Source organism: Anguilla rostrata, chromosome 15 (genome assembly GCF_018555375.3).
Source record: "Anguilla rostrata isolate EN2019 chromosome 15, ASM1855537v3, whole genome shotgun sequence".
NCBI lineage: Eukaryota > Metazoa > Chordata > Actinopteri > Anguilliformes > Anguillidae > Anguilla > Anguilla rostrata.
This window is the reverse complement of record NC_057947.1, coordinates 21,616,946-21,644,475: the sequence shown is the minus strand read 5'-3', so window position 1 is coordinate 21,644,475 and position 27,530 is coordinate 21,616,946. Positions and strand designations below refer to the sequence as shown.

Here is a 27,530-nt window from a genome sequence, read left to right as displayed (position 1 = left end):
TGAAGGCAGACAATGACTTGTTTGTTGTACATCTCTAAGCTTCCTAAAATAGACACTGAATCACAATACAAAGTGTTTTGAATTATCATTGCAGGTCCTGTGTGTGTGTGTGTGTGTGTGTGTGTGGGTGTGTGCGCATGTGTATGTGTGTCTGTGCATGCGTGCGTGCGTGCATGTGTGTGCGCATGTGTGTCTGTGTGTGTGCATGTGTGTGTGTATCCTTGCATGCGTGCATGCGTGTGTGTGCACGCGTGTGTGTGTGTGTGTGTGTGAGAGAGAGAGCGAAAGAGAGAGCATGTTTTAAGCATCTCAGTGAAGGCCCTGTCTGTTAGACCTCCATGACTGAAACATTGCAGAGGTTATGGGAATGCCAAATCTGCAAATCACTCTGTGATGACAATCCCATATGCTCCCCTACAGAAACCTCTTTCTCTTGATGCAAAATAAATTCATTGTCATCAGTCTTCCCAATTTCTCTCCATAGTCTGTGGATACAGTAGACACATACTTTTGACGTTGGTCACGGGTGCGCTCGAGAATGGATTTAAACCCATGGCTAGATATTGCCGCAAATACAATTTTTACAACTTCATACATTTATATAAACTTTGTGCAGTTGACAGTGAATAAGTTTGATCTTTGTTCCCAAATATACTGTAAAGCCTGGAAAAGATATTTTGGGAGAAATTTCATTTACAGTATCAGGAAGGACTAATATTGATAACATTCATTTAATAATAAAAAAACTATAATGAAAGATTTTCTCATCCAAAAAAATGTACAGTTCATTACATCATTTATATATATGCCTAATCAACAAATCAATAATGTTGCAACTAATCAACTAATCCTTCTTGTTAACACTGTGTACTGTGCTGACTTGCTTTACTCATAGTTAAATTGAAGGGTTTATAGTCATGACTAAAACATTACTTAAATAGTTCTCCTCTCTCCTGTGCATTTTTTCTCTTTATATCTATTCAAAAAACATGTCAGCTCGTTGCTGGTCATTTTTTATTATTATTTTTGGCTCTTGTCTTTCCATGGTTAAATTTCCAGACTAAAGGTACGCTGCAGAGGCATTGTTTGCTCTCCTCGGGCCCGGCAGCATCTGCCGCTTTGATAATCTGGAGATTTCGGCGTCTGTGGGGGATTCCGGGGAGCAAACGCGCGGCGATACGTAGCCCCTCGAGTGTGACTGCAAGCATTGTTCCTCCCAAACAAAGTCTTCACTTTGATGTGCGACGCCAGTTCTGCCGAGAGACTGGGAAACCGGGGGAACTTTCGCCACTGTGCGCGGACCCCGTGTTTTAACCTGGCCAGCCTTGCGGTACCATGAGAATTTTTATTTTTAAATGCCACCTTGAACATAAGCTGTCCCATTGGTTATGTCAGCACACTGAAGCAACATATCAGCTGTTTCTTCTTGTTAGGTTCATATTTGATTTTATAGGCAACTGGGCATACATTTTCATTCTGCATTTCCACTATCATAAGTATTGGCAAAATTACCCCTTGCAAAGAGTAATGCAAAACTATAAATACTAGCCTTGGCATATAGGAATATACCATGCATTTCAATAATAGCTTATTTCATACTTATGTTTATACTTCATTTATATCTTAAACAGTGAAGTACAGAATATTTATACTATCATATATATGTTTACAATTGATGGATTTTCAGTACAGCATGCAGTACAATTTGGATTTTTTATTAAATATATACTCATCAACTATTTTATGATTTATTCAACCAAATATTACTTTCTCATAACAGTAATATGAACTATCTGCACAGTAAATTGGTCAGTGTTGCATCAATTCTGGACTTTGATAGAGTACCCTGATACGTGATGATTTGATACCTCTTGAACTCATATAAACTCACACATTTTCAGCGCCAAGTTAACACTTTATGTTTAACTGTGTGCTCAAAATCTGAGCAGGCTTCAGAGAGAGAGGGGCCTTCAATTGTATAGGTCAAAGAGAAGGAAAAAAATCACAACTGTTCTTTGCAGGTCAAGAAAAGTAAAAAATTCCTGACTTTTCCCTGAGATATTTATTGAAAAGGTCACTTTCTCAAGTATCGAAAAGGAATCACCCAGTCCTTCCCCTCAGCTTTATACTCTTTAGTTTCCAAGTAGTAGTTATTCTTTTTTTTTTTTTTAATATATTTTGGTTTCGTTTATACCGATTTTCACAGTCTGTAGATTCTGCTGCAGCCCTATGTCACCCTTGCTGGTATAATGACCTAAGCCAATCCTATTAAGACCCCCCTCCCGTCTCCACCCTCCCTTAAGACTAAAGCTGAGATACCACTGTTGTCCTGTTGCTGTGACGACATGGTGATTTACCACAAGTGAAAAAAAGTATTGATTGGCAGGTTCTCCCTGCCAATGCGGCAAGCACAAAAGGCGACAAAACGAAGAGGAAGTTGGCCATTATTTTGGCCCTGCTGCTCCTTAACCTCTACCTGATCCTCCACAGGAAGTGGAGTGTGCACACCAGACAACATGCTGGCCTTCCGTAGGAAAACTGTGCATTCTATTTTTCTGTTCAGTAGTTTCGGATGTTAAATGTAAGTACAGTACACGACATGCAAGTTGAATTTATCAGTCATAAATCAAGATCAAATAATCTATCTGGACAAAATCTGTGTTTTTTTTATTTATCATAAGGGACAAATAACATTTTCAACTGCAGTATAAGCCTTTAATTTAATTCACATTATTCCACACATGATATATTTAACAGTTAGTGGAAATATTTGCTTGCTGCTATATTTCTCCCATTGCAATGTACTTCTCTTGCAAATAACAAAAGTAATTCACCTTTTTTTGGTACAATCTGCCATGAAAGGAAAGCAGAGGGGGCCTTGGGTCAAGTAATAACCAGGACCTCCATGTCAGCTTAAAGGCTGCTTTACAGGCGAATCTGCGATTACGCTGCATCTGCATCTCTGCCCGGGAAACATGCTGGACTGGTCATTTAGCAGAGCACATAGGGAGAAAATAACATGCCGGCAACAAGACAGCTTGTATTGACAAACAGGAACATTTACATAAACTGGACTTTTGTGTTGTGCTAGTTCCTGCATCAATGACCAGAGAATTGTGAACTTCAACGCAACTGACATCAGGGTTAGGCTTGTAGTAAATCACAGTGTGGAACCATGGTTGCTCTTTAGTGAGCCAGCTGCATCGAGATTAGGAGGGTCTGTTTCAGTAATATTTGGAATACACTGCTATAAAAAGTTATACTATAGTAAATTATAAACGTGTCCCATAAAATGTCAGAATGCTGCACAATGGTTTGGTTTGTATTTACATGTTATCCATTAAAATTGAAATTTTGAAAAAATGTTCTGCTATGGTTATTTACAACTCATTGTTTAATGAACAACAATATTTTTGATATGAAGGATAGAAGTGCTACAGTACTACTATTACTACTACAAGTCTACCATTAAGCAACCTTGATCTCCAAGCAATAGTAGAGATAGTAGTAGTATTAGTAGTAACAACAACAACACCAATAATAATAATAGTAATAATAATAAACTGCAGAACACTACAACCTTTGATGGTATATGCAAGACACTGATTTTCATCTGCACATCGAAGCCTGTAGGCCTACTATTTATTATTAATAATAAGACAATAATTAGAAGTAATATAATAACTAGACAATAATAACTAGCCATAAAATAATTACATTCATACATTTATAGTCAGAGTTACAAACAAAATATTTGAGGAAAAATAGTTTTATAACTTATATATGGCATATATAAGGTTTCAAACAACTAACTTCATTCAACTTTGGTTGATTTGGAATTAGGATTTACACATTCAATATGAGCAGAATAGTTCAGATTTAATAGTTTCAGATTTGCAAAAACATGAACAAATAATATGACCCTGAAATGTATCATTTGTTATTTTAACTTTGTTTTACACTCATGAATAGATAGTACCATATATGTTCATGGTTCTAAAATATGAGATTATAAACAAAGGTGATGACTGAATATGATATAAGTCTCACAGATAGCAAATAACCGAGCCAGAGAAGAACCGTTGAAGACCCCGAAGTCTGTGCAATGAATTTTATTCATGAATTGTACAATCATCTCAGGTAAACTGTAACAAATATATTACCTTGTTATTTATTGAAGGGTAATACTATTATTGTTTTTTATTAATAATAATAACAATAATAATAATAATAATAATAATAATAATAATAATAATACATTGTTATTATTATTATTATTGTTGTTCTTGTTATTATTATTGTTATTATTATTATTAAATGCAGTGTGGGGCGATAATGATTCGTTTTTTTTTTTGTTTGTTTGTTTTTTTTACTTAGAACCACATAAGACATTGCTATCTAAATGGAAATGGAAATACGCTTATAGATGCGCTTAAGTTTTGTAATCTCTTGTGTACTGGTGAGCACTGATTGTTGTTAGATGCTTACGGGTTTCCATAACCCAGTGACTTTGTGCCACCTTCTGGCGATATAGATACAAAGCAAATCAAGCCCTTGTTTCTGACAATGAAATGTGGTAATGGAGCACGACTGTAAAAATACTGAATATGAATTTTTGTTTCTAGCATAAAATTCTCCGCCTCATACAAAACGTGCGTGCACCACACCACCAGAAGCATAATTATGTACACTGTGCGCTAAAAGCTTAAATGTTGCAATGCGAGGATCAGCACAACTTTGGATACCGTCCGGAGCAATACATCTATAGTTATTTTAATTAAAATTTAAAACCAGACCAGTTTTTTCCACAATGTAACACGCTCGCCTCCCCATTTTCTACGGAACAGCTCTTCCAAACTGAAATTCAATTCCGATTTATTTATCTCCTTAATCGGTCCTGGCTGGGGCAAATATACTTGCACTCCGCACAGGTGTATGGGTCTGATTAGAACACGTCCGAGGTGTGTTTAAAAACTTGGCATTTTAATTACGGCGTTGCACCGCAAGCCACATTGAATCTATTTCACCGCTTAGGACTCTCTCACGGGGAGGTTTTAGCGGGCTGGGTAGCCGCTAGCGTGCACTGGGTATAGCTTGAGGGGCCCTCTCCTAGATAACGATTCGGTGCCGCCTTGACATACTAATAGGACGCTTTCCCAATGAGCGCGATTGAGCTGGGCACTGGAGCAAAAATCATTAGGTAAGCAAGATAATCAAAATCAAGCCAGCCATTATCCCTCGCGCATCTGTGTACTCTGTGTGCTGACAACCGGCTAGGTCTCTCAAGAATCTGGCGGCATATTTTATTATTTCGTGGGGACGTTGTCGGAGACTTGTCAAGTTTCACCCATATTCTTCTTTTTTTTTTTTTTTTGCGGAAAAGAGATGCTGACTTCGCACCCGCTCAATCTACCTAGGAATGTGACCCTCTGAGGGGCGAAGCACTATCGGAGCCATAGAACTATGTTATCACCGCTATTAGGGAGCTTTAACAGTAGCGGGGAGTGGGAAGACACCAGCGGAATTGGAAACTGATTGTGATTGATGGGTTCCCATTAGCCCCCTCTCTGTTATCTCTCTGGGTGGAGAGAACGAGCACTGAGTTGTAACACAACAGATTACCTGGGCTTCCAGCCTCCCGACGGATGTGTAAATAAAATATAGACCCTTTTACGAAGATGCTCATTTTCTCGCCATGGCTCTAAGAGACTATTTCGCGTCAGTTACGATTTGCCAAGCGTCCCCACTCAATAAACACGTCTTAGCATTCATATATATATATATATATATATATATATATATTTTTTTTTTTTTTTTTGCTCACCTTTCTTCGTCGGAGTGTTTCATTTAAGTTTCGTTAACGCATTGCACGATGGAATTGTGTTCAGGTCCAAGGTGCAGCACGCACATTTTTTCTCCAGTGCTCGGTGCCAAAATGATTGATTGTGAGTCGCAAACTGGGTGTCCGGCATTACCCAACAAATGACTTTGGCCCCTACCGACAGACCTTGGCCAGACAGAAATCAATATTTCACCATTAAAATCTATCAAAGAAGAGTTAAAGCGCCAGCTGTCTCGGCCGCCTTTTTGCGCTGTTCGAACATTAAATCCGACACTTGTAGTACATGAGTAATCAATATATAGTGGTTCGCAGATCATTTGTGGTCACCTTTTAGTCGTGATGGATGCCTTTAAGAGCTGTGATTCATTTTGTCACACCATTAAACAGGATTCTGTCGAGTTCTCCCCTGATTTCATTTTCAGGATCATTCTTCACAGTTCAGAGGAGGCAGAATAGGGGAACGGGGAGAGCCGAGGGAAGACCGCTGCTTCCAATTTTCTCCCATTTCAGTAAGTCACTTTATAGAGATTTTGTGTCCCACGGAGTGTGAAAATCCCTTAGAGGTAGGACAAACATGCTTCCGGGGCTACTCACTGCATGACATATGCACAAAGTGTGAAGCGACCTCTGTGAATAGATTTGCCTATTCCCTCAGAAATAGTATGCTTAACCTTCTCTGTCCTATTAGGATGTTTTTATTCAGTATTTTATCTTTATGCTTCTTGCGGAATGAAAGACGGAAATAGGGCCAAAAAGTAAAACAAAAGAAGGCCATTGATCACATGGCACCGCTGAATCATTTTCAGGCTTGCACCAACAATACACGCCTCCTATTTGCAAATTTTACTTTGACTTTTTGCATCTTTCTCCCTCGCGGGACCCATATCCAGGGATAATTGGAAGGTTTGTCACACGCCATTTTGAAAAATATTGCACCGTCGGGAGGTGGGTGATGGTTGTGGACAAAAAGGAAGGGGTGGTATTGTTAGGGGACATGGGGCAGGAGGGAGGGGGAGATGGGGATGGGGGGGGGGGCTGGCTGGTGACAGGACAGAGAAGACCAGGAAACAATTTCTTGCACAGAACTGAGTGTGCTTTATCACTCGTCATTGGTCTTCAAGGACGGCCCCTGCTGTCCCCGCCTCCATCACTAGCACATCCCCCCCACCCACACACACACACACACATTGTCACCGTTGGACCTGGGCTCAAAAACGCACTGAGCATTCTTGCTGGCACCAATACAGCAAACAGCTGTTAGAGCCGTCACCCTCCACTGGCCCTCTGTCGGCCCTCTGCCGGTTCTCCCCATATGCCGGGCCTCACCTGCCGGCAGGAGGATTATTAGGTACAACCTTTATTAAAAATGGATTTGTTTACCCTCCCGTGTGCGCACAGCACACCCTGTGCGAGCCACCACACTTGCACAGGCACCCTCCTGCCCTGCTGCCTCATTTGACACTGATGTTTAATTAATGGAAAAGCTGCCTCATTTGGAGATGCTCCCATAATTGCCCCTTCACTGGCCCCACCCCTAATCAACAAAGGCTTTGTGTGTACTGTTTACACCCTCCGCCTTAACTGCCAAAATTAATGATGTCATCATATCAGCAACATACTGCCATAAAAAAAATGTTTTTATTTGTACTAGTGTCGCAATTCTCCACACCTGGAAAGTAATGTGCTGCGGCATTATCACCTTGCAGATCCTGTTGTCCGCAACAGTTGCATTCATGGACAAAAATCAATTCACTGCTGTACTGTATCATTCACAGTATAGCCGTCTTACAGTAAAAAGTGATGTGTAAACATGGTTTGAAACCCTCTATCGACAAGATATTTCGCCATACGTTTTGTGAACTCACATTTTTGCATCAGTCTCCTCTTCTTTTGTGTCAGGTCTTTTACCTGTTAATATTAGAGGGCGGTTCTTCTTAAGATAATCACTCCTGCGTGTCCTTGCCATTTCCTGCAACACCCATGCTAAATTACCCATTAGCTGCGTTCCGCGCTGTAGTTGTCAGCCAGCTTCATGATTTAAGCAGATGCAAATGAATCCTAAAAAAAAACACACACACTGAAAAACAGCAGGAGGGAAAATTGCTCATCAGTTTAATGCATAAATGAGTACGATTTTTAACGTTGTGGGTCAGACTGCTTTAATGAGAATGAAAGACTATCATACAAAAGGGAGCACACATACTGACACACATATTCCCATGGACACAGACACACACACAAAGAGATTCAGAACTACAGTTTATGTTTGTAGCTGCAATGACTCTATCTTTCAAAAAAAGGTCTAATTGACCATAAAGGAATAGGATTAAACCTAGAATGCACTGCGCTGATTTTAAGAAGGCTTCCAGTTCAGAATTGCATGATAGGCTAATAATGCATGCTCACACAGTGTATGCTGTATGAGTATTTACAAATAAGGCTTCTGTACCATACTGACTAAAACACCTCTGGTTTATTTTGTAGTAAACAGCCAAGTCTTCAGGTGTAGTGTTCTATGTTATATCCTCAAAGCAACTAGTACCATACTATATTGTGCTTTGTGGAATAGAACTGTGATTTTGTTTCATGGCTTCTGACCTAATCTCTAATCATCCTTCTAGTTTATAACTGTGCTGTGCGTGAAACAAGTCTTCTGGTATTGTATGATGCAGAATTTAAAAAACCCTTTGGTATACCTTTGTACAATGTGGACTGATACAAGCTTTTCGGCACAACATGTCAGACGGACTAAAATAAGCATGGCATAGCTATGTGGCTTGTGAATCTTAGGTTCTTCTATACAGCTATCCTGGGTTCCCTTCCCACTCTGTATTGTAATCAAAATGTCTTTAACATGGGGTCCTAAGATAGTGTAATATGAAAAAAGTATTACGTAAAATAAAACATTCTATATCCTGTCCACAGATCCCACATTGGCAGATGTAACTTCCAGTGGCGTTTCATGTCACCAAACGAACCTTCTCCCAAGTTTTCCACTTATTCATACAATATAGGTGTCCATCGACATGAAGAACAGCATTTAACATCAATAGTGTGTTTTCCCCCTTCCCTACAGGGCATCTCCTCTCTCACTATCTGTCTGTGGAGGTGTCCCAGCTCACAAAAGGTTGACAACCTCTGTTGTACCATATCTAAAGACTCCCTAGAGGCAGGCAGCTACGTCCTCTCCAAAGTTGCGGTCTGACCCTAATTTACCACAATAAGATAATTGCATGTCAGATCAGGGCTGAATAGAGAGATTAATTAATTCATTAATAATGAGGTGCTTAGCGGCCCTGGTCTGTTAATGATAACAATTAAATGCAGAACAATATGATAAAGGGAGACCAAAAACATTCTCCTTCAAACTTGCCCTGTTGATTGCGCTGTGAAAAGGGGGAAGGGGATTTTTTTTTACGGCATCCCACACACAAAAGCGCTCCAAAGCCAGATTATTAATCTTAATTACTCGTAGCACACAGAGCAGCCAGGAAGAGGCAGGTAACATTAATCTGCATTAGGACGGCAGACATCGTAGCAACATGGTACATGCTGACTCACAAGCACTAGATTCCCGGTAGGCATGTCTGGGGAGTCATCAGTGATGGTAACTGGGACAAGAGCTAGGCACCTCATTGAGGTACTGCTTTGATTTGGCAACTATAAAAAATAAATACGACGCCAAATTTCAGTTATTTTTAATTTGTTTTAAGGTCCATTTCAGTGGTCTTCAGGTCACATTACTTACAAAAATGTTTTTAAACTGCATAAAAACGACAAGCAATAGGCATATTTGATGTTTGAGCACAAACTGGTATGGGGTCCATAAAAAGAATTGTGGGGACATTTTCATGTATGTTTCTCTTTTAAGAATATGTATTTTTCAATATTTATTTTGAATATATATGGTTTTGATATTTGGTTGGATAACCTGAGTTTGAAATTTCACTCAGCACTTTGGGGAATCAGTCAACACAAGTTTTTTTTTTTTTTTTTTCATTCTACAAGTCTGATTGTGGAACTTAAAAGTGCCAGATCAAACAAAAGTCTCACCTGCCCACGCACAGGGAAATAATAAAATAACCAAAACTAGTCTATCAGCAATCAATCAAATTTCATTTGACACAGCATTCTAACAAAATAAGTGCTTCACACAACCCATTTCATCCCAAACCTAATATTAGCACCTTAGCACCTAGAGATATTTACGCAAAATCCTTTCTCTTAATGGAGAAAAATCATTAGAAAACAATCATCAGTTAAAGCCTCCATCCTTTCCGAAACATCATGGAATTGAAAGAATGAAGTGGAAATTAAAAGTTCTCTAACTGACAAAGGCCCCTCTTCACTGTTAAAGAACTGCAGCGGGCCCAGGCATCTCTCCTGGCGAGATGGCCTCCAGTCATTTTTTTATACATTGTTTGTGTTTAGAAAAAAGCTAATATTTGCATGAGCTAATACTTACCATGCAAGGGCTAAATTATCATTCAAGTTCCACATAAAAACACTATCCTTTTACAAACATGCGAGAGTGTCTTCTTTAAATGTCATTCCTCTCTACTGATTAACCTCATTATTAAAAAAGTGGAACATGTTAAAATGATGAGATTTCCAGATAAGTTAATGAGCTAATTACATCAAATGGATTCCTTTCACGCTGATGTGACAGGCTGCATACCTACACAAACGAAGCCCCGCCTCCTCCTGTATCCCTAATGACCAGACCCCCTGATCTGAGTGGTCCTCAAGTGATCTAAACATTTGTGTGGAACTGTGGGAGTTAGAGACGTTGAGCAGCCTGTAAGATGCACATGTGAGATTATTATTATTATTATGCATATTTTATTGTATTTAACACTGTCTGTGACAAGTGTACTGTGATTATAATCAATAAAACAACAATAATAAAAGTAGTTCATATTTTAGTTTTTGATGCTTTTTATGTTGAGAAATTATTGCGACCAGAAGTTATAGAATACCAGAATTCCAATTAATCACATATCCAGTCTTTTGAGTATAACCTGAGAGGCTATACACATTACCTTGTTATTGTGCCAGGTGGAATACAAAGCCCCATTTTACACTGTGAAATAAATTATTCTTATATATTCATCAAATAAAGACCTACAACACTAAACAGAATATTGCAAAGAAAGCATATATCCTACATAACAAGGTATAGCCTACCAACAGAGGGCACAGCCAAGCCTCCCGAAGCTACAGTATATGTATGCACAAGTCCAGATGAATGAATGTCTCCTGAAAGTCTGTTTGGCAACATGCAGCCAAAAGTGTCAGAAACCTTTCAGAGTTGTTACATCATTTTACATTGTAAAGCTGCAATCACAGATTGCATTGTAGTTTCTGGCACACGCTCTCAGTCGCTTGCTTTCTCTCTCTCTCCTTCACACACACACACATACACACATACACACACACTTCTTGCAATTTCACATATTCAGACCAAGTGAAGAAACTATATATACATACACCCGTTTGCAATTTGGCAAATACCCAGTAAAAAAATGCAGTTAAAGGTTGATGATGTCAGCTTCATTAGTCTTCATGAGTCTTCTCCTGAACAACTGTGCATTCATACTGGAAACAGAGAAGGACAAATATCACAGGAAGAAAAAACAGTTTGTACTTAATAACCAACACTAAAAATAACTTGAATTTGATGCTAAAACAACAGTCAACAAACCTTTCTGTTCCCAGTAAAAAAAAGCTTGTGATTGCATTCATTTCAGATCCCAAAACATACTGCTTGCCTGCCCATGCTAAACCACGTCTACACATGCTATGAACATGTAAACACAGCGAAGCATTCAATCTAAGCTTTAACTAATGACTGAAATACATTCATGCCCGTGTCATTTCTCTTTCTTTTACTCCCCCACATGCTGACCCCATGCTGTACCATTGCAAGCTGACGTCCTATGTTTCCCATGGTTATTACTCCAGCAAAGAAGATGCATGGCAGCCAGGAGCGTATGTAGAGAAAATCTGGAGAAGTATACCTGAAAATAAGAAATAAATGAATGGAAATTGAGGGGGGGGGGTGCGTGCACTTGGCTGTATGGATAAATCAAAAGTTCACATTTAATGACAAACAGTTAGGCTAAATGAACCTTAAGCCATGGATGGATTCAAGCCCAGCTTACAAGGTTATGGATTTCAAATGATCAAAAAACAGGAGCATTATACATGTCAAAATGCTTTGGGGTAATGGCGGAAACAATAATCCAGCCATTGATCTATCTTTAGCAGTGCATTATTTAACTAGCTGCCAGTTAAATGCCTTTGCGGGTGGCTTGGGTCAGAGATCTGCGGTGCTCACTGAAAAACTCCATTGTGCACCAACAGCTGGGTGGCAAGGGTGGCGAGGCAGGCGATGCTGACGCCAAGTCCAAATCCGCTGCGCGAGCGGTCAAACGTCCACCACAGCCCCACCGACAGGGCGGCCAGGGTGAGCGACAGCTGGAAGTTGTTTGCGAAATCCACTTTCTGTACACCCAAATTAAGGAATCAGCAGCAAATGAAAAGGCCACGAGTTGGCAGCAAACTTCTGCGCCCAGCCACCACATACACTTGCTCGAAAAAAGAATGAAAACTAGGCCTGGATTTCATCAAGATTTATCCTTAAATCCTTATCATCCAGATTCATTTAGCAAACTTCTGATCACAAAAATTAAATGGGAAAAACGGTGCACTGAAACAAAACAATAATGGCATTTATTTGTAAATCAAAGTCAAGGACAAACTTCAATTGTCCCAGATTATAGTAGCTATATGCTGTATTAAACCACCAATTAAAAAAGCTAAGAAATTAATTTCAAGAAAACAGCAGGAAATGTAGCTGTGCATTAGACCTCCCTGTGAAACGTCCTTCATAGAGGAACGCAAACCAAACAAACACAATTAAAATTGTGTAATAGTCCCCAATGCGCTTGCCCTATTGTTTAGCTCTGATCCCTGAACAGTGATTCCCGGGGCAGGAGGGTGAGAGAGCGGGGCCCCCTAGTGTCCAAAGGATACGGCGCTGGCGTGGTTGATGCCCACGAAGACGGCGATGCAGCGCATCACGCTGGACCACTCGCGCTTGAACCCGTGGGGCCCGCCCAGGCGACCGTCAATGCAGGGGTACAGCAGGCCCACCATCGCTGCTCACACAGGGGGGAGGGGGAGGGGGAGGGATTTCAGGGGGTGGGGGGTTAGAACAGGGATTAACAGGGCCTCCATGTGTGTGACTCATCCATTGTGGTGGCCCCAATCACAACAGTCAAGGCATGCCTGTCAGCATTGTGGTCGAAAGACAACATGTTATCCAGCAAGAGCCATTGAAAGGAGCAATCATGCTTACAGCACACACAACAGCCGAAGCAAAGTAATGCTGACCACTGATCCATTGTATAGCAGTAAAGTACAACCGAAACTAATTTTAAATGGGGGGGGGGGCGACAACCATTCAGATATCATTTACTCAGAAGATTTCTAGTCAATGTACATCACCGAGAAGAGCAACATGAGAATCACAACCCAAAACTGCAGAGCGTAAAGCAACGAGCTGTTAAAGCAATTCATCGATTACAACAACTGCAAAAGGGTAAAAAAAAAAAAATCCTGGGTTAGCTTCATTTCCACACAGAGGCAGTCCTAGAGTTTGACGGACAGGATATGTCAGTCATTCCAAAATCGCAACAATTGTACCAGGCAGTCTTAAGATTGCAAATATACTGCCCTTCACTGGGCGGAAAGGGAAAGTAATGCTTTTATTACGGCCTGTGTAACTGTAACTGGACACGGGCAGACTGAGAAAGAGGGCCGTCCTCATTGGACAGACCACATAACAAACCAGCTGGCATATCAATGAGGCCGACAGCTTAGAACGCCGCCTTTCTGCTGTTGTTGTCGTCAATATGCAGCGTGCAACATCCATCATAAAAGGCAATCATTGCTGTGCAACCACCTTTACAAAGCCCCTGTGCCAGGAATCAGAAGAGGAGTTTATCTTTCAGAGACCTGCGTTTCGATGCTCCGGGACAGGATGGAGATAATTCTGCGGAGACAAATTATTGCTCTAATTAAACCTAATCCACTTACAGCAGGCCTTATCAGACCACGGTAAATCTAGGATTTGCATAATTTAGAGAGCCAATGTCAAAGAGCCAATATCCTGCATAAACTGGACAAAAAAGCAACAAACAAGGAAACAGGTAAGGTGATGGTGAAGAGCAGTGTGAGGTACTGCACACTCACTGGGGGTGTTAGGACAATAAAACCACCTTTTGCAGTTAGTTTTTCTCACTTGTTTACACATTAAAACTAATATCAGAGATACAATTACCAAAATCTGACATTTATTGCACCAATTCTGCAAAAATATAAGCGCACTGTTTGCTTTTCACTCAAATTGCAATTTTACATCACACGTTTGCAAAACACTACAAAGTTCCCCACATTTGGAACAAACTTCATCAAATCGATTCAGACTGCTACACTTCAATTGCAAATTGATAATATTCACTCCACTGGTGCCAACACTAATTTCTTAACTGTGAAATCAGCCTTCAGCATGTTTACAAGACCCACAGGTGATTTGTCCTGTGCTGGAGAAAATGGCTTCCAATATTCAGAGAGGTAGAGGCAGAGGTAGAGGAAGGATAAAGGTAGCGCACAGTACACTCAATACGAAACCACATTTTTTGTTCAAAACGATGCGTTTCGAACAAGAGACGAACAAAAAGGAAGAACGTAGCCACTTGTCTCTACACGGGATACAGCTGATTTCAGGAAGTGGTGTTCTATCTGTTAAATAGAATAATTAAACAGTGCCTTAAACCTCCTTATAAAAGGAAAGTTTGACCTAATATATTAGCCAAACTAAGGTCAAATCCACTGGACAGAAAGGTAACCAAATAACATATGGGGAAACTAGTAATGCTATAATAGATACACGGACTTCGTATTGAGTATACTGACAACAGTGATTGGTGTCAATGGTGACGTTCTTTTTCGGAAAGTAATAGCGTATAGATTCAGGAATTATGTCTAAACAGTTGGGAGAAACTGTAAACGAGTTGCCTTGGACATCTCTAGCCCTGCCTTTTTGGTGAGGGGTCAGCAGTCCCAGTAATGCCCGCAACTGAGAGGATTGGACTGTGCAAGGCAAACGGGCAAGGCAGAGAGAGAGCTGGAACTTTGGCACTGCATGGACTGTAGACAGAGAAGACCTGGTGGGCCACTTGGCAGTGGGAGGTCATGCTCTGACGTGCCCTGTCACTTTCGGCAAGACAAACCGTTTCACAAGTATGGCAGGCCAGCTGACACACAGCGCAGTGTGAATCAAGTGTGGCCAAATGCCATTACCTCAAACTGAATACAGAGAAACTTATGGACCTTTTTCTTGCCCCCCACATTATGTAAGTAATGTGAGGAACACTGTCTCCTATTACCATGCCAAGAGTTTCCCATGGATATTCTGGATCCAAAATGGAGACAATACTAGGACATTATCCGTGGTCAACAATAAATCAAGATGAGCAGTAAAACAGGTCTAAGCCACTCCCGAGCCAAACCAAACCCAACCAGAAAAAAAGAAGACGCTGGCCCACAACTGTAGCAGAATTGCCTGGAAAGCAGATACTAAATGTCTGTTGTACAAAATAGTGCATAACAGGAGCATAGCTATGTGTGGAAATCTGTGACTGTAACAATGTCATTACATGCAAAACGGTGGAAGAGCCGCCAAGTCTTTAGACAGGGAGAGAAGACTGAAGGGCCATGGGGGTAGCGAGGAGCCGTTTCAGATGCAACAGGACAGTGAAGAGTCAGACTCCAGCTGTCCCTCCCTGGCAGGTGCTCTCGATTCAGGAATGCCTTTCCAGCAGATCAGACCCCTCGTCCCGCACTGGAACGAGCCCAAGCCTCTCCTTCTCCCAAGGTCAGGGAACAAGATGGCACACTTGGCATTGGCGTGGAGATGCACACACAAAAAAATGTGTGTAAATTACAAAAGGGGAGGTCTGTGTGAGTATGTGTGTGTTTGTGTGTGTGATCTGTCTTTTTCAGCATTAACTGTTACTTATGTCTACCCTATGCTGTAAAGGGGGGTTATAAAAAAGGACAGAACAGAAAATAGTCCGAGGCTATCATTCAAATGAAAAGCAACGAAAATAAGCCATGCCACCCACCCAATAACTGCTCAAAGACTGTGGAGTGGCACAGCTTTCCTTTTATCACATCAGGGAATGGTTATCTTTTAGATATTTCAGCCGAAAAGAAAACAACATTTTGTATCAATGCAAATAGATCCTTGCCTCAAACCACAAAGCTTAAAGATTTAATTACACCCTTGACATCCCAGCTGAGGACTTTACTTGACTTTAGAGGGCACACAGGACGGCGCACATGAAAGGAGTTTCCAATAAAAGCTTTAAATGAATAATAATAATACATTTTACTTAGAAAAACAAATACCTGAAAAGGACCTGGGGAAAAGCTATAGTTGGACACACCTAGCACACGCAGAGCTAGGCTTTAGTAAGGCTAGCGCTAAAACTTTAGGAGCAGAACATCACACCGAACACTCCCTGACTTTTTTATTCCTTACAGAATAAAGGTAATCACCTCCCCCACCTGACAGCGACTAAATACAGTACCTACAGTACCTGAGGCTGTTCCGCAGCAGGGGGGCATCCACCACGCGGACGAGAAGATGCTCCCAATGACGTCGGGCGGGAAGAGGGTGACGTTCCTCTGGACCTGCATCAGGTTGAGCACCAGGGCCAGGAAGACGCCCACTGAGAAAAGCATCACCCCACGGATGACCAGGTACACCGTTCGGTTGGTGACAACCGAAATGTACCGCCCCTGCGGCTTCAGCTTGGACTGGTCCCTGTCCTCGTCTCCTTCCTCCTGCTGACCTTTGACCTTTGAAGCACCATCCATGGCTGCCAGAAAGTCGTGTCATGTGAGATAAGGGGGACCTGATTGAGACGCTAGCCTCCAGTGTTCTGGCTGTCGTCAGACATTGCAGGGGGCCTAACATAAAACATAGTATTGGGGACATGGTAAGAATCAACAAAACAATGGAGATGAGAATGCAAAGCATGACAATGATAACCAAATCTCTTAAATACACAGGCCTATTTGCAATTCTCTCCATTCAAAATAAAACTGAAAATTTTATTAACATGTATAGCCTTCCTGCAATCTGCCAGCAAATTTGTGAAGGATGGATCTGGTTGGCTGATGCATTTATTTTTTTCCCCCGCTGACCCAGCCTGTTCTGAATCCCTCTCCCTGAAGCGTACTTGATCTCCAGATTGATCTCCCCCAATTAGCACAATTGGCACAGGTGGATGACAACAACTTAGCCACATGCAATGGCTATCCCAACACAGTGAATCATGCATAGGGGGGAAAAAAACATACCCAAACACACTTTTTAAAAATGTTATTAGAATTGTCTCTGTAAAATGTATGCATACACACAAAAATCTAATGAAACAGGACGGTGCGGTCTCCGCCCATGCTAGAATGGACACAACAAATGAAGCCTAGCAAATGCCACCACAGTCCCAGACAGTGAAGAGATTTGTTTGGTCTTAGGAGTACTATGCTATTGCAGCCACCATGCACAATGGAGAAAACAGGACAATCGTTCCCAGCTGCCCTGCGTCTGTATGCATACCATTGCTCATTATGCTCTCTGCAGACAGGTGATGAGTTACAACCCAAATATGTCATACAAGCAGTTCCCTCATCACCGTAAGTCCTGCTCCAGGGCAGCTGCCTCTGAGAAATTGTCCATTTCACACCTCGTAAAGCATTTTCCCTCCAAAATGTGTGGATTAATAGAGTACTGCTCTTCCAAAATACAAATTCGACACTGACTACAGCACACGTAACCTTTTATGTGTCAGCTATTGGCTATAACCTCGGTATGGAGGGAGAGGGTACGGTCGCAGACTCATTTCTGAACCTCGTTAAAATAGAGGGGTGAATTACGTCAAGTGGATTTTTTTTTTTTTTTTTTGTGAATCATATTACAGACTCGTGGTCATTTAGTTTTGTTATCAGAAACGTTAGCAAGAACTATTTTGCGGTCTCCTGGCTGCTTGCTCAGTTGTTAATGCACCGGTTGATTCTTATTACTAACATTAGCAAGCAAACATTAGCTGAAAATAGCACCTCAAAATATACGGTTATTTCGTGAGCGGTCATGAACCTTTTTAGAACTCCAACACACATTGCTTGTAATGGCTCATTTGCAAAGCTGTTGGAAATGGATAAGCTTTGCTAATTAGCTCACATACATTAGCCTGCTGCGTACCGAAGTGTTGCTGCCAGCTGTCGCTTTAATCTCGCATAAACGTAAAGTTACATCATAGCAAGTACCTACGATACCTTCCTTGCCTGAGCCCGCTACGTTATTGTGTGACCCTTGCATCGACACATCTCAGGCCTGTTTAAATCAGTTAAAAAAAGATATTCAGTTGACATTTTAAGATGAAATTAACCTAGCCAACTGTGTTAGCCAGCTGGCATGATGTCAATGTTGTTGACAACTAGGTTGTATTCGAACAAAACATACAGGTTTCCACAATTTCCGAATCAGAAATCATCCCTCCCCAGCTAGCGAAGACGTTCATTAGACAGGTAGGCAGGTAGCTAGCAGGCGATTTTAGCCAGCTAACTGGTGATATGGCTTCATTTACATTGTGCGAACAACCTCTGTCAGTTCTTACCTTATTTCAGATATGAATGAACGTTTTCTTTCCATGAATTAAGAGAAATACGCATTAGCTAGTACTCGGGTACCTCAAAAAACATAGGCTACATGCAAAGAAAAACAAGCCACTTCAGCTATATTGTCATACGTTCCTGACACAACAATTTTAAAGTCTTGTTTTTGGTGAGATAACATTGCCGTGTATCTCATTCAGAACTTGGAGGGCTAACCGTCCAATCAGATTCTACGTTCGTGACGTAATTTCCTAGGACAAACCCGCAAGCGCAGAAGCAACAGCGGAGTTCAAGCAAGCAACGGGTGTGCACAATGCACTCGTCTGTGATTCTACTCGCAGTCCGCAGGTCCTGAATGAGATGTTTTATTCTCATCATTCTTGAGGCAAATGATCTATTGGGAAGGGAGCATAAGCATCTGATCTTGGATTATTTGAATGGTCACAAAAATGCTCAATATCGGGAGCATAATATCTCTATAGATTTGTATTCACAGGGAAGACTGTAGTTTTAGACAGTGGACAAATGGGATGCAAATATCACATGTTTGCAATAACTATAACAGAGCAGATATTTATAATGATTTGAAAATTCAGAATGATTTATCAAAAAACAAATACACACATAAACATCACATGATTATACTAGGCCATTTAAAAACACAGCATGTTCTGCCTTTCATTATATTTGGCCTATGGTAGCCTGTTCTATGTCAGAACACTCAAAGAATTGCTCAGTTATAAGCAAAAACTGTTCGCTTTTCACAAAGCTATAAACTACATTTAGTGTGGCCTGTCATGATTTTAGTTGTCCTAATTCACAACTTAGTGTCCATCTGCCCACTGATTTTCCATGACCACTCAACTGGCACCCCCTGTCCTGTTCCTGTTAGCATGCTGGATTTTGAGCGCATCGTTAAACCAGTGGTGTGCCAAAGTTTCACTTGCCAAAATGAGCTTTCAATGGGGACAGCCATGGAAATGCCATTTTCCTCCCTTATGCTGCATGTGCTGTTGCTTATCCACAATGTGACATATTCATCACTGGAAATACCTAGCTATTCTTTTAAAAACACCCAGTGCTTGACTTGTTATTGTATAATCAATTTCTGGGTTGTGCCCTGTAAACCACTTGGTGCCAATTTTATTTAGAAGACAGCTGGCAGCTGTAGTAATTGGTTGATTGACAGAAATACTCTTCTGTGGTTGCAACCTCAGTTTCTCCCTTATGAAACAGCTACTTACACTAAACCATAGAGTTCTAGACATTGACTGTGTCCTTAACCAGACAAATAATTGTACATGTCATGTCTGTGCATTCCTGTTTTGGTATTTACAACACAAAAAAAAAAAACAGGAACCTCCAGTTTACATTTCATGATTACATTTTCCGTCAGGTGTGACTTAGTGTTGTCAAAAGCAATATCACCACGTAATATTTGTTTGGGAAGAATGTATTACACTGGAATTATTAATCAATTGCAACAAATCATAGCAAGTGAAAGTTTTCTTTCTGTGCTGGAAAATGATTATTGGTATGTAAGCAATCAGTTTTATTTTTTCAGATTGTGAAATAATGGCTAATGATGGATGGTTTTCATGTGTATCATAAAAAACAAGGTAAATTAAAGTGAACGCCTGAAGTCAGACCTATAGAAAATGTATTTAACATTTTCAAAATATATAATACTATAGTTTCTACAACAAAAGACCCACTTGTGGAAATAATTTAGCACAAACCTTTGCATGCTGTGAACTGAAAGCCTGACATGAGTCTGCATGCAGCTCCTGTGGTATCCTCAGTGATTATATGACCAAGGTTACATACATCCACCCCATCACTCCAAACGACAAGTGATTGTTGTGCTGTTGATACTAATTAGAAGGCAATTATCTCATTATTACTTCAGCTAATTGCATTTTGCTATTGGGCTACTACAGGGATGGAGCCTTTGTAATTAAAAGCATGCTGAGCAATATTGATTGAACAAGTGTATGTACAGGGGGGTGTGCTGCCACTGTGTGCATAAATGATTACACTTCCTCATGGTTTCCTCATGGCAAACATCGCACCAATGGCCAATGGTGATGTCTGTTTAAGAAAAATGCATTCTATTTCACATAACACTGCTCTGTGTGTTTGCACCCAAGTGTGTGTGTGAGTGTGCACGTGCTCTCCCCCATGCCTCTGTATGTGTGATCTAACCACCACTCCTCACAATGAAAAACAAGCATCATTAGGGTTACATCTGTCATTTTGGTTCTGTGAACGAGCCATTGTTTTTATTGTGTTTCAACCAGGCTTTCAAGAATACTCCAGTGTTTTACATGCTGTGCTATAGGATGGATAGCAAATTGAGTTAGAGGGTCATATCTTCTGGCAAAAAGAACAAAGCATAGCAGTCTGTGTCAGAGGAGCCTTCGCACGGGCAGTGCCCAAGCAGTCAGACACCAGGACAGTTCTTTCAGGCTTTTACAGAGCTATTTAAAGAGTGTATGTGTGCTCTAACTGTAGTATAGCACAATGGCAGTGTAATTCCAGAAAGGATGCAGTGAATATGACACAAGGGTCTAATACGTGTAAATATAAAGTGTTAACATAGAAGGGGATTTCCATAATCCACTCAAATTCCTGTACTTCCATAACATAAGCCTATTAGGCCATGTGCCGGAGCAAATCAAACACGCTGAGTGAACAGTCACGAGTAACTTGAAAAGAGCAGCAATAATAAAATAACTAATGCAAAGGTGGATTTTCAGAGGAAGCCAATTACTACTGTTCAGGGTATGTGCAGAGGGGGCAAGAGAAAGAGGCAGGATACAAAGTGCTGACGATAAACCTGAAAAAGACACTGCTTTGCATACTGGACCTAGGAAGTAAAAACAGCCATAAAGGCATGTGTGTGGGGGAGATATCACTGAGGTATCGCTGTAGAATGAGGAGCATTGTTGTTTGTAAATTAATTTGGAGGAGTCAGTGGTGTTTTGTCGGAGCCTTATCGGTTAATATGGTGTTAACATGTTCCATTTGCCTTATGTCCCAGAAACCCTTGAGGATATTTTGAGTTTTGATCAGGAGAGAGAGAGAGAAGAAAAGCCAATGGGAAGAAGAGTTCAAGGGCAAGAAGGAAGAGGGGCAATGAGTGGAGATGGAGGGATATTTACAGAGAGCAAGGAAGGGTAGTGAGAGAGAAGAAATGTAGAGGGAGGAAGTGAGAGAGCAGGAGAGAATACAGCAGAGGGGCACAGCAAGAAAGTGAGGGAAATTGACAAAGAAAGAGAAAGGGGGAGAGAGGGAGAGAGAAAATGTCATGGGCAAAGAGCATGGCCCTTGACGTTAAGTGAATAGAGCCAGCCACCCAATTCATCATCCTGCTCAGCCCAATATTGAGGACCCTTCTCTGTTATCAGCGCTATTTGTCCCACTGTCATAACCCTGGTATAAATCCTATGTTGGAGGCTCTTGTCAAAGTGGTCCCCCTCTCCTCATTATTGGGCTCAGCACTCATATTATCCCCCCTGACCTTTCACTTGTTTCTAATTAACCCTTCACCCCCAACGTGCAAGCTCTAGTCTACACCAGTGATGAAAAAAGGTGCGTTAAAGATACCATTGATGTCTAAAGCTCCATTCACAGATAGCAGGGAAGAGGGAATAAGTATTCAAGAGGGTTTAGTAGGAGGAGCAAATGGCTTGGGTTACTATATTTTAGAAGCTGTATATTTAAGCACATTTTTTTGTTGGTGGTTCTATTACGAACAAAAACCCAGGGAAAGTGTTTGGTTATTTCTCAGTTTACTCAGAGCCTTTGGTATTGTTAGAGAACAGTGGCTAAATCTCTCATAACACAAAGGAAAGAGGAACACTGCTGCATGGCCCCAATTCCACGGAGCAAGGGCAGATCAAGAAATCGCTCTAACTACTTGTGACAAGTTGTGGAGGTGCGCTAAACATCTGCTGGGCTTTGTGGCACAATTGCTGGTATGGAGTCAGTGAAGGGGAAAAGACAAGGCTGGAATTAATAGAGAAATATGAGCAATAGGCCCGTTTCTCTTGGCCTCTCCTGGGGAAACTAAAGATATGCTCAAACCTGATCCGATCTTTGGCGAGGCTATCTCACATTTATTCAGCCAGTTTTACTACTGTTCACAGCGAAAAGACAAACTCTACAATGGGAATTGCTGTCTGTCATGGTGTATGGTTAAAAGAAATAGCAGTCTAGAATTCATTAATATTATTAATGATAGGCTTCACAAAAAGCTCCATTGCTTATTCATTTTAATTTTAAAACAAGAGAGTAAATTGGCAGAATTGTCTAGCTTATGCATCATATTGGAATGCATATCGCCTGACTGACAGGGAGAATGAGACCATTTTGCTTTCCATTAAAAAAGAACAATCAAAGATTCCAACTTGTCCAAGACAGCAACTTGTCATTTCCAGTTGAAAGGCTGAATCCATGTAGCACAAAATGCTAATTTAAAAATGTGGCAAAACAAGAGAAAAACAATGGTGGCCAGTTCAGCCTGTTCAGAGTAAGAAGATAAAACATGCATCATCCTTACTGAGCAATTCTGCTGGACAGTGATTGCTGCATTTGGCTATAGAACTGGAAATCTAAAACCACTTTAGAGAACAAAGAATAGGTCCAGTGATTTATGCAGAATCACAATTTGTTCTCTTTCCTCGTACTGTTCCACGATGAAACAAAAAATAAATAAATAAACCAGTCAAGCCGTAAATATATAAAAATGATGCTCTTTATTTAAGATGTCGAAACTGCAAAGCGTTTAACCGGTGATATTGCCCAGGCTGAAATTCAGCTGTACGCAATGGTTCTTATCAATTTGTGACATTGGGGCGCCACCTAGCGCACGTGCTCTGAGCACAGTTGGCCTTCGTTTTTGCCTGATGGAAAAAGTGGAAAAATGATACGGAAAATTAGCCTACCTTATTCACAGCACCGCTGTGAGTGCACAGTAAGTTGCCGCATTTTTAATATGTTCTTCCCGCAGTGCCGTTGTTCAATGGAGAGCCTCGCGCATTGGGATGTTCGCGGTTTCCCTGCATTCCGAACTATGACAAAAACGGCTGTAAGCATGAGATCTATGCTTTAGTCTGGGGACCGCAAACAAGACATGCACGCAGGGAAGTACAGTATTCTATGTTTTATTTATTTTTATATTTTGCAATATTGATATTCAAATCAATTCCCTTCCAATCGACTACAAAGTGAGACAGCTAAGCGTTCAAATGCTATATAGCAATATGCCATTTATAATATGACAAACACTTTTCCACCATGTTATTTTATGCATACATATAAAACTTGCTTCTTGTCCCATATGAACACCTTCTGCACACCAGTCACGTGCTAACTCGTGAGCAGTTCAGCGACTGCGTCAAAGCACAGGGTAGCTACAAAAAGTGCCTACTCTTGGCTACATTGTATAAACAGTTGAATAAACAATATTCTGTTTCATTACCCAGCAAATGAGCATTCGGGTGAAAGTAAGGCAATTTAAATACAAATCCTCTTTGCACCAGCGGATTTGCTGGTGGAAAGTCACAAGATCTGACAGGATCGCTATTGTAGGAAAGCATCTGTACAGGTAACTGTAAATTAAGGAGTGGTTTCTGGGAAAGGAGAAAAAATAACTGGGGTTTCTTGGAATAAAGAAGGATGTGCATCTGTGCAATGAGGTCTACTCTTCCAAGTGTCCTTGGAAACTACTGAGCTGATGGAAACCTAGCATGAACCATGACCTATTGATCTATGTGCTGCTGCATACAGCATTTCCACGCATGACTTAGCTTACGGTATCTTGGCCCAGAACATCCTCGCTTTATGAACATCCAGCTTCCATGTCACAATATTCCTGTAATCTCTGCAGTTTTTTTTTATATGAAGCCACAGTAATATGAAAAAACTCCTTCCATTTAATTTGTGTTCCATGTATTCAAAGAACGTTTTTGTTATGAGAATAAGTATCTTTAAATAAGTGATCAATTTATTATGTGATTGGGAAAATTGGAGCTGCACTGGACACATACTAGATAAATGAATATCAAGAAAATAAAATTCATATGTTTTTATTTTTTGTTAAATAATAAATTCACTTGTAAAATAATGTTTAGTTTTATTTTTTTCCTGCGCACTGTAGCTTTCAGGTAATTGAATTATGGTAGATCGCTGTATTACAAAAAAGTCCTCTAGCCCAGCTATGCCCACCTGCATACTCAATGTGGATTAATTGACCAAAAGAATGGGAAGCCATACTATGTGACAACAGCTGCTCTGATTGGCTGGCAGCGCTCGCACTCTGAAAAGCTGAGGCTGTCACTGTTAATCAACTCTCATCTCTTAACACCGGCCACAGTTATCAATGAGGTGAAGATTAATATTCCGGGCGAAACAGATGATAAATCATTTGTACATAATTAGTGCACAGCAAGGTTACAGCTGACATGAATTTTTATCTTAATTATGGGGGAAATTTGTTCCATTAATTTAATTTGGTTTGCATGAGCGGGTCGACACCTAACGAAGTTAATCTTACAGCTGTCATGGCGGGTGGTGGTTGGAGAGGCCCCAGTTGCTCGGTCGGTGGAACCGACGGCTACACCACGGTGGGTTGTTTTCATGTGATCCGATGTGATAGGGAGAGAGGCGGGAAATGGGGGAGGCCTGTACTACAGCAGGGATGGGTTTCTCAACCCTCACCTGCAGTGAAGCATTATGCGATGCTAGTTTGGAGAAATCTGTGAGGGCAAGTTTGGTGTGTGTGTGTGCGCGCGCGTGCATGTACACATGTGCATATTTGCATAAAGACAATCTTAGCGTCCAGAAAATGTTTTATTCATTGTTTTTTAAGAACAGTACATGCATGTGTATATGGGTATAAATGATAACACGTTTCCCTTTGAGTGCTTTCCCTTCCTGTCCAGTGGTATATGTGCTTGTCTAGTTTATTAACCATTTTTCTCACTCCAGCATGCTGGGTAATTCTCACAGCCGTGCCATTCAACCCGAGGAGCATCACATTTGCTGAAAATTGCCTCGTACCCCAGTGATCTGATGGATGGCAGCAGACACTTTGCACAGGAGAGTTAAATGAACTCCCTTTTTGTGTGGGAGTTGGTGAGTGTGACATTGCTGTTCGCTGTGTTTTTCTCGCTCGTGATTACTGAGAAAATCAGACACTTCATTTAAGCAGATGGGGGGTGGGGGAGTAAGGGGTGGTGGGGGCTTGCTTCCTGACGCCTCTAATATAGGTAACAGCATCATATAATCATCACAGCTGATTACAAGTCCATTACAAAAATCTCAGAAATAATTATAAAAAGATTACAGCTGATTGTAATTTTAATACATTATATTAGCAGTTATATCTTTAGAAAATTTGAAGTGTCGTAACCTGAAATAAACCTTAAGTCTGAACATATTTATCACTTTTATATTTGTTCGCAGAATAGCCATAAATGCTAGATACAGCAGAGCATGTGTCAAACACACATGCTTTTACAGATGAGGACCAGATATTGCACAAAAGCATATGCATGATGTACGTGCATCACAAGCGCCCATTGCAGCACTTACTAACAGTCTAAGTGGATATGCCACCCCAAAGCAGAAAGTATGGCACTGGAATCCAAATGTGTGCTTGGAAGCATTTATGGCTCCGGCATCAAGTGGCTGTGGCGAGTCTATCTAGAAACTGCCAGGTGATTTAGTGAGAAAGCGAGACATTTAGCGAACAGAAATTGCTATCTGGGATCGCTATGGCTGGGTGGGTAGACTCAAGGACTCGCACAGATTGATTGGTAGGAAAACGGGTGGTTGGAGCCATGCATTTTGATATTAAGCTGTGATAATTGCACCCGACCAGCAGGAGACAAAGGTAGCTCAATAGCAGGGGCGAGAAAATGACTGATTTAAAAACAAAAGGGGGCCTAATGGAATTCACCACTGCTTCTCAGTCATTCAACCTGGCAACTCTATTACCTGTGGTGATTCATAGTCCATTATGGGATCTTCCATTTTAATAGAATGTCTATCTCCCTGTAATACAGACATGTCAAGCATCTAACCATGCATTTGTCAACCCTGTGATTTCATTTCGAAACTTGTTTAACCCTCTACAGCTACTGTTTCATTTTCACTGGCTTTAACATTGACTAGGATTCAGTCAAATTATATATAGAGACATTATGTATACATTAAATAATCGATTAAACATTCTAAACAGAAATATCTTCTCTCAATCAGAGAGGGTATCGATTCAAGCAACATAAACGTCAGTGAGTACAAAAACATTAAACATTTCATTCAAGGCAGCCTTTTATATATACAAAAGTATAAAATATGAAAATACTGTCTGTTGGTATACCCCAAGGATCTAATTTGTGCACTCTGATATTTTCTGTTTCCTTTTACCATATAATACATCTTTTATGGAGATAGCATGCACAATGTTTTGTTTGGCTTTTAAATTTCCAATATGTACATTGGGAATCTTCTCCTGTACACATTCCTATGATTTTAATGCAATTGTAAAAATATGTCCTTGGGTCATCCCTGTATTTTTTATAAGTATTTTCCTGCTCCCCCTCTGGGAGTAACAAAGACCAATAATGCTTTTCTATAATCCAGGATGAGTCACAAGGGACCGCCTATTCCAATTGCCCTGATACCATGTGTGTGTACTGGATAAATAAAACTGCTTGTTCAAAATACAGTTGTGTCAGGTCTTGCTTACTTTAAGTCTTGTTTAGCCCATCGCCTTATGCTTTATATTCTCTTCTTACTATATAAAAATGCTGGTGATTGGCTGTCTTCTCTTCAACTCTGTTCCTGTCCTAAATTCTCATGAACAATAGTTTGTTAATGGCATTTTATATCAATGAAATTATCATAGTTTTGTTGCACTGTTGCCTGT

At 40.7% G+C, this 27,530-nt stretch overlaps 1 protein-coding gene and 1 long non-coding RNA gene across 4 annotated transcripts; one reads left to right on the top strand and one right to left on the bottom strand.

The window, feature by feature from the left end:
• Window positions 1-9,806: 9,806 nt before the first annotated feature.
• insig2 (insulin induced gene 2) lies at window positions 9,807-20,352 on the bottom strand. 3 transcript variants are annotated; one of them, XM_064310697.1, is made up of 6 exons: window positions 20,332-20,352; window positions 16,513-16,885; window positions 12,881-13,005; window positions 12,183-12,349; window positions 11,763-11,862; window positions 9,807-11,440 (listed from the first exon to the last, which is right to left on the bottom strand). In XM_064310697.1, the coding sequence occupies exons 2-6, from the start codon at window positions 16,790-16,792 to the stop codon at window positions 11,399-11,401; spliced, it is 714 nt and encodes a 237-aa protein (XP_064166767.1). In that variant the 5' UTR covers window positions 16,793-16,885; window positions 20,332-20,352; the 3' UTR covers window positions 9,807-11,398. The 3 variants fall into 3 exon arrangements, with proteins under 3 accessions (XP_064166767.1, XP_064166766.1, XP_064166768.1); XM_064310696.1 differs by lacking the exon at window positions 20,332-20,352 and adding an exon at window positions 18,595-18,817; XM_064310698.1 differs by lacking the exons at window positions 16,513-16,885; window positions 20,332-20,352 and adding an exon at window positions 13,812-13,833.
• A 3,107-nt stretch (window positions 20,353-23,459) lies between these two features.
• LOC135241038 (uncharacterized) lies at window positions 23,460-27,309 on the top strand. The gene is made up of 4 exons (XR_010325867.1): window positions 23,460-23,684; window positions 25,154-25,221; window positions 25,586-25,732; window positions 26,861-27,309. It is a non-coding gene; the product is annotated as an uncharacterized LOC135241038 (long non-coding RNA).
• The last annotated feature ends 221 nt before the right edge of the window (window positions 27,310-27,530 follow it).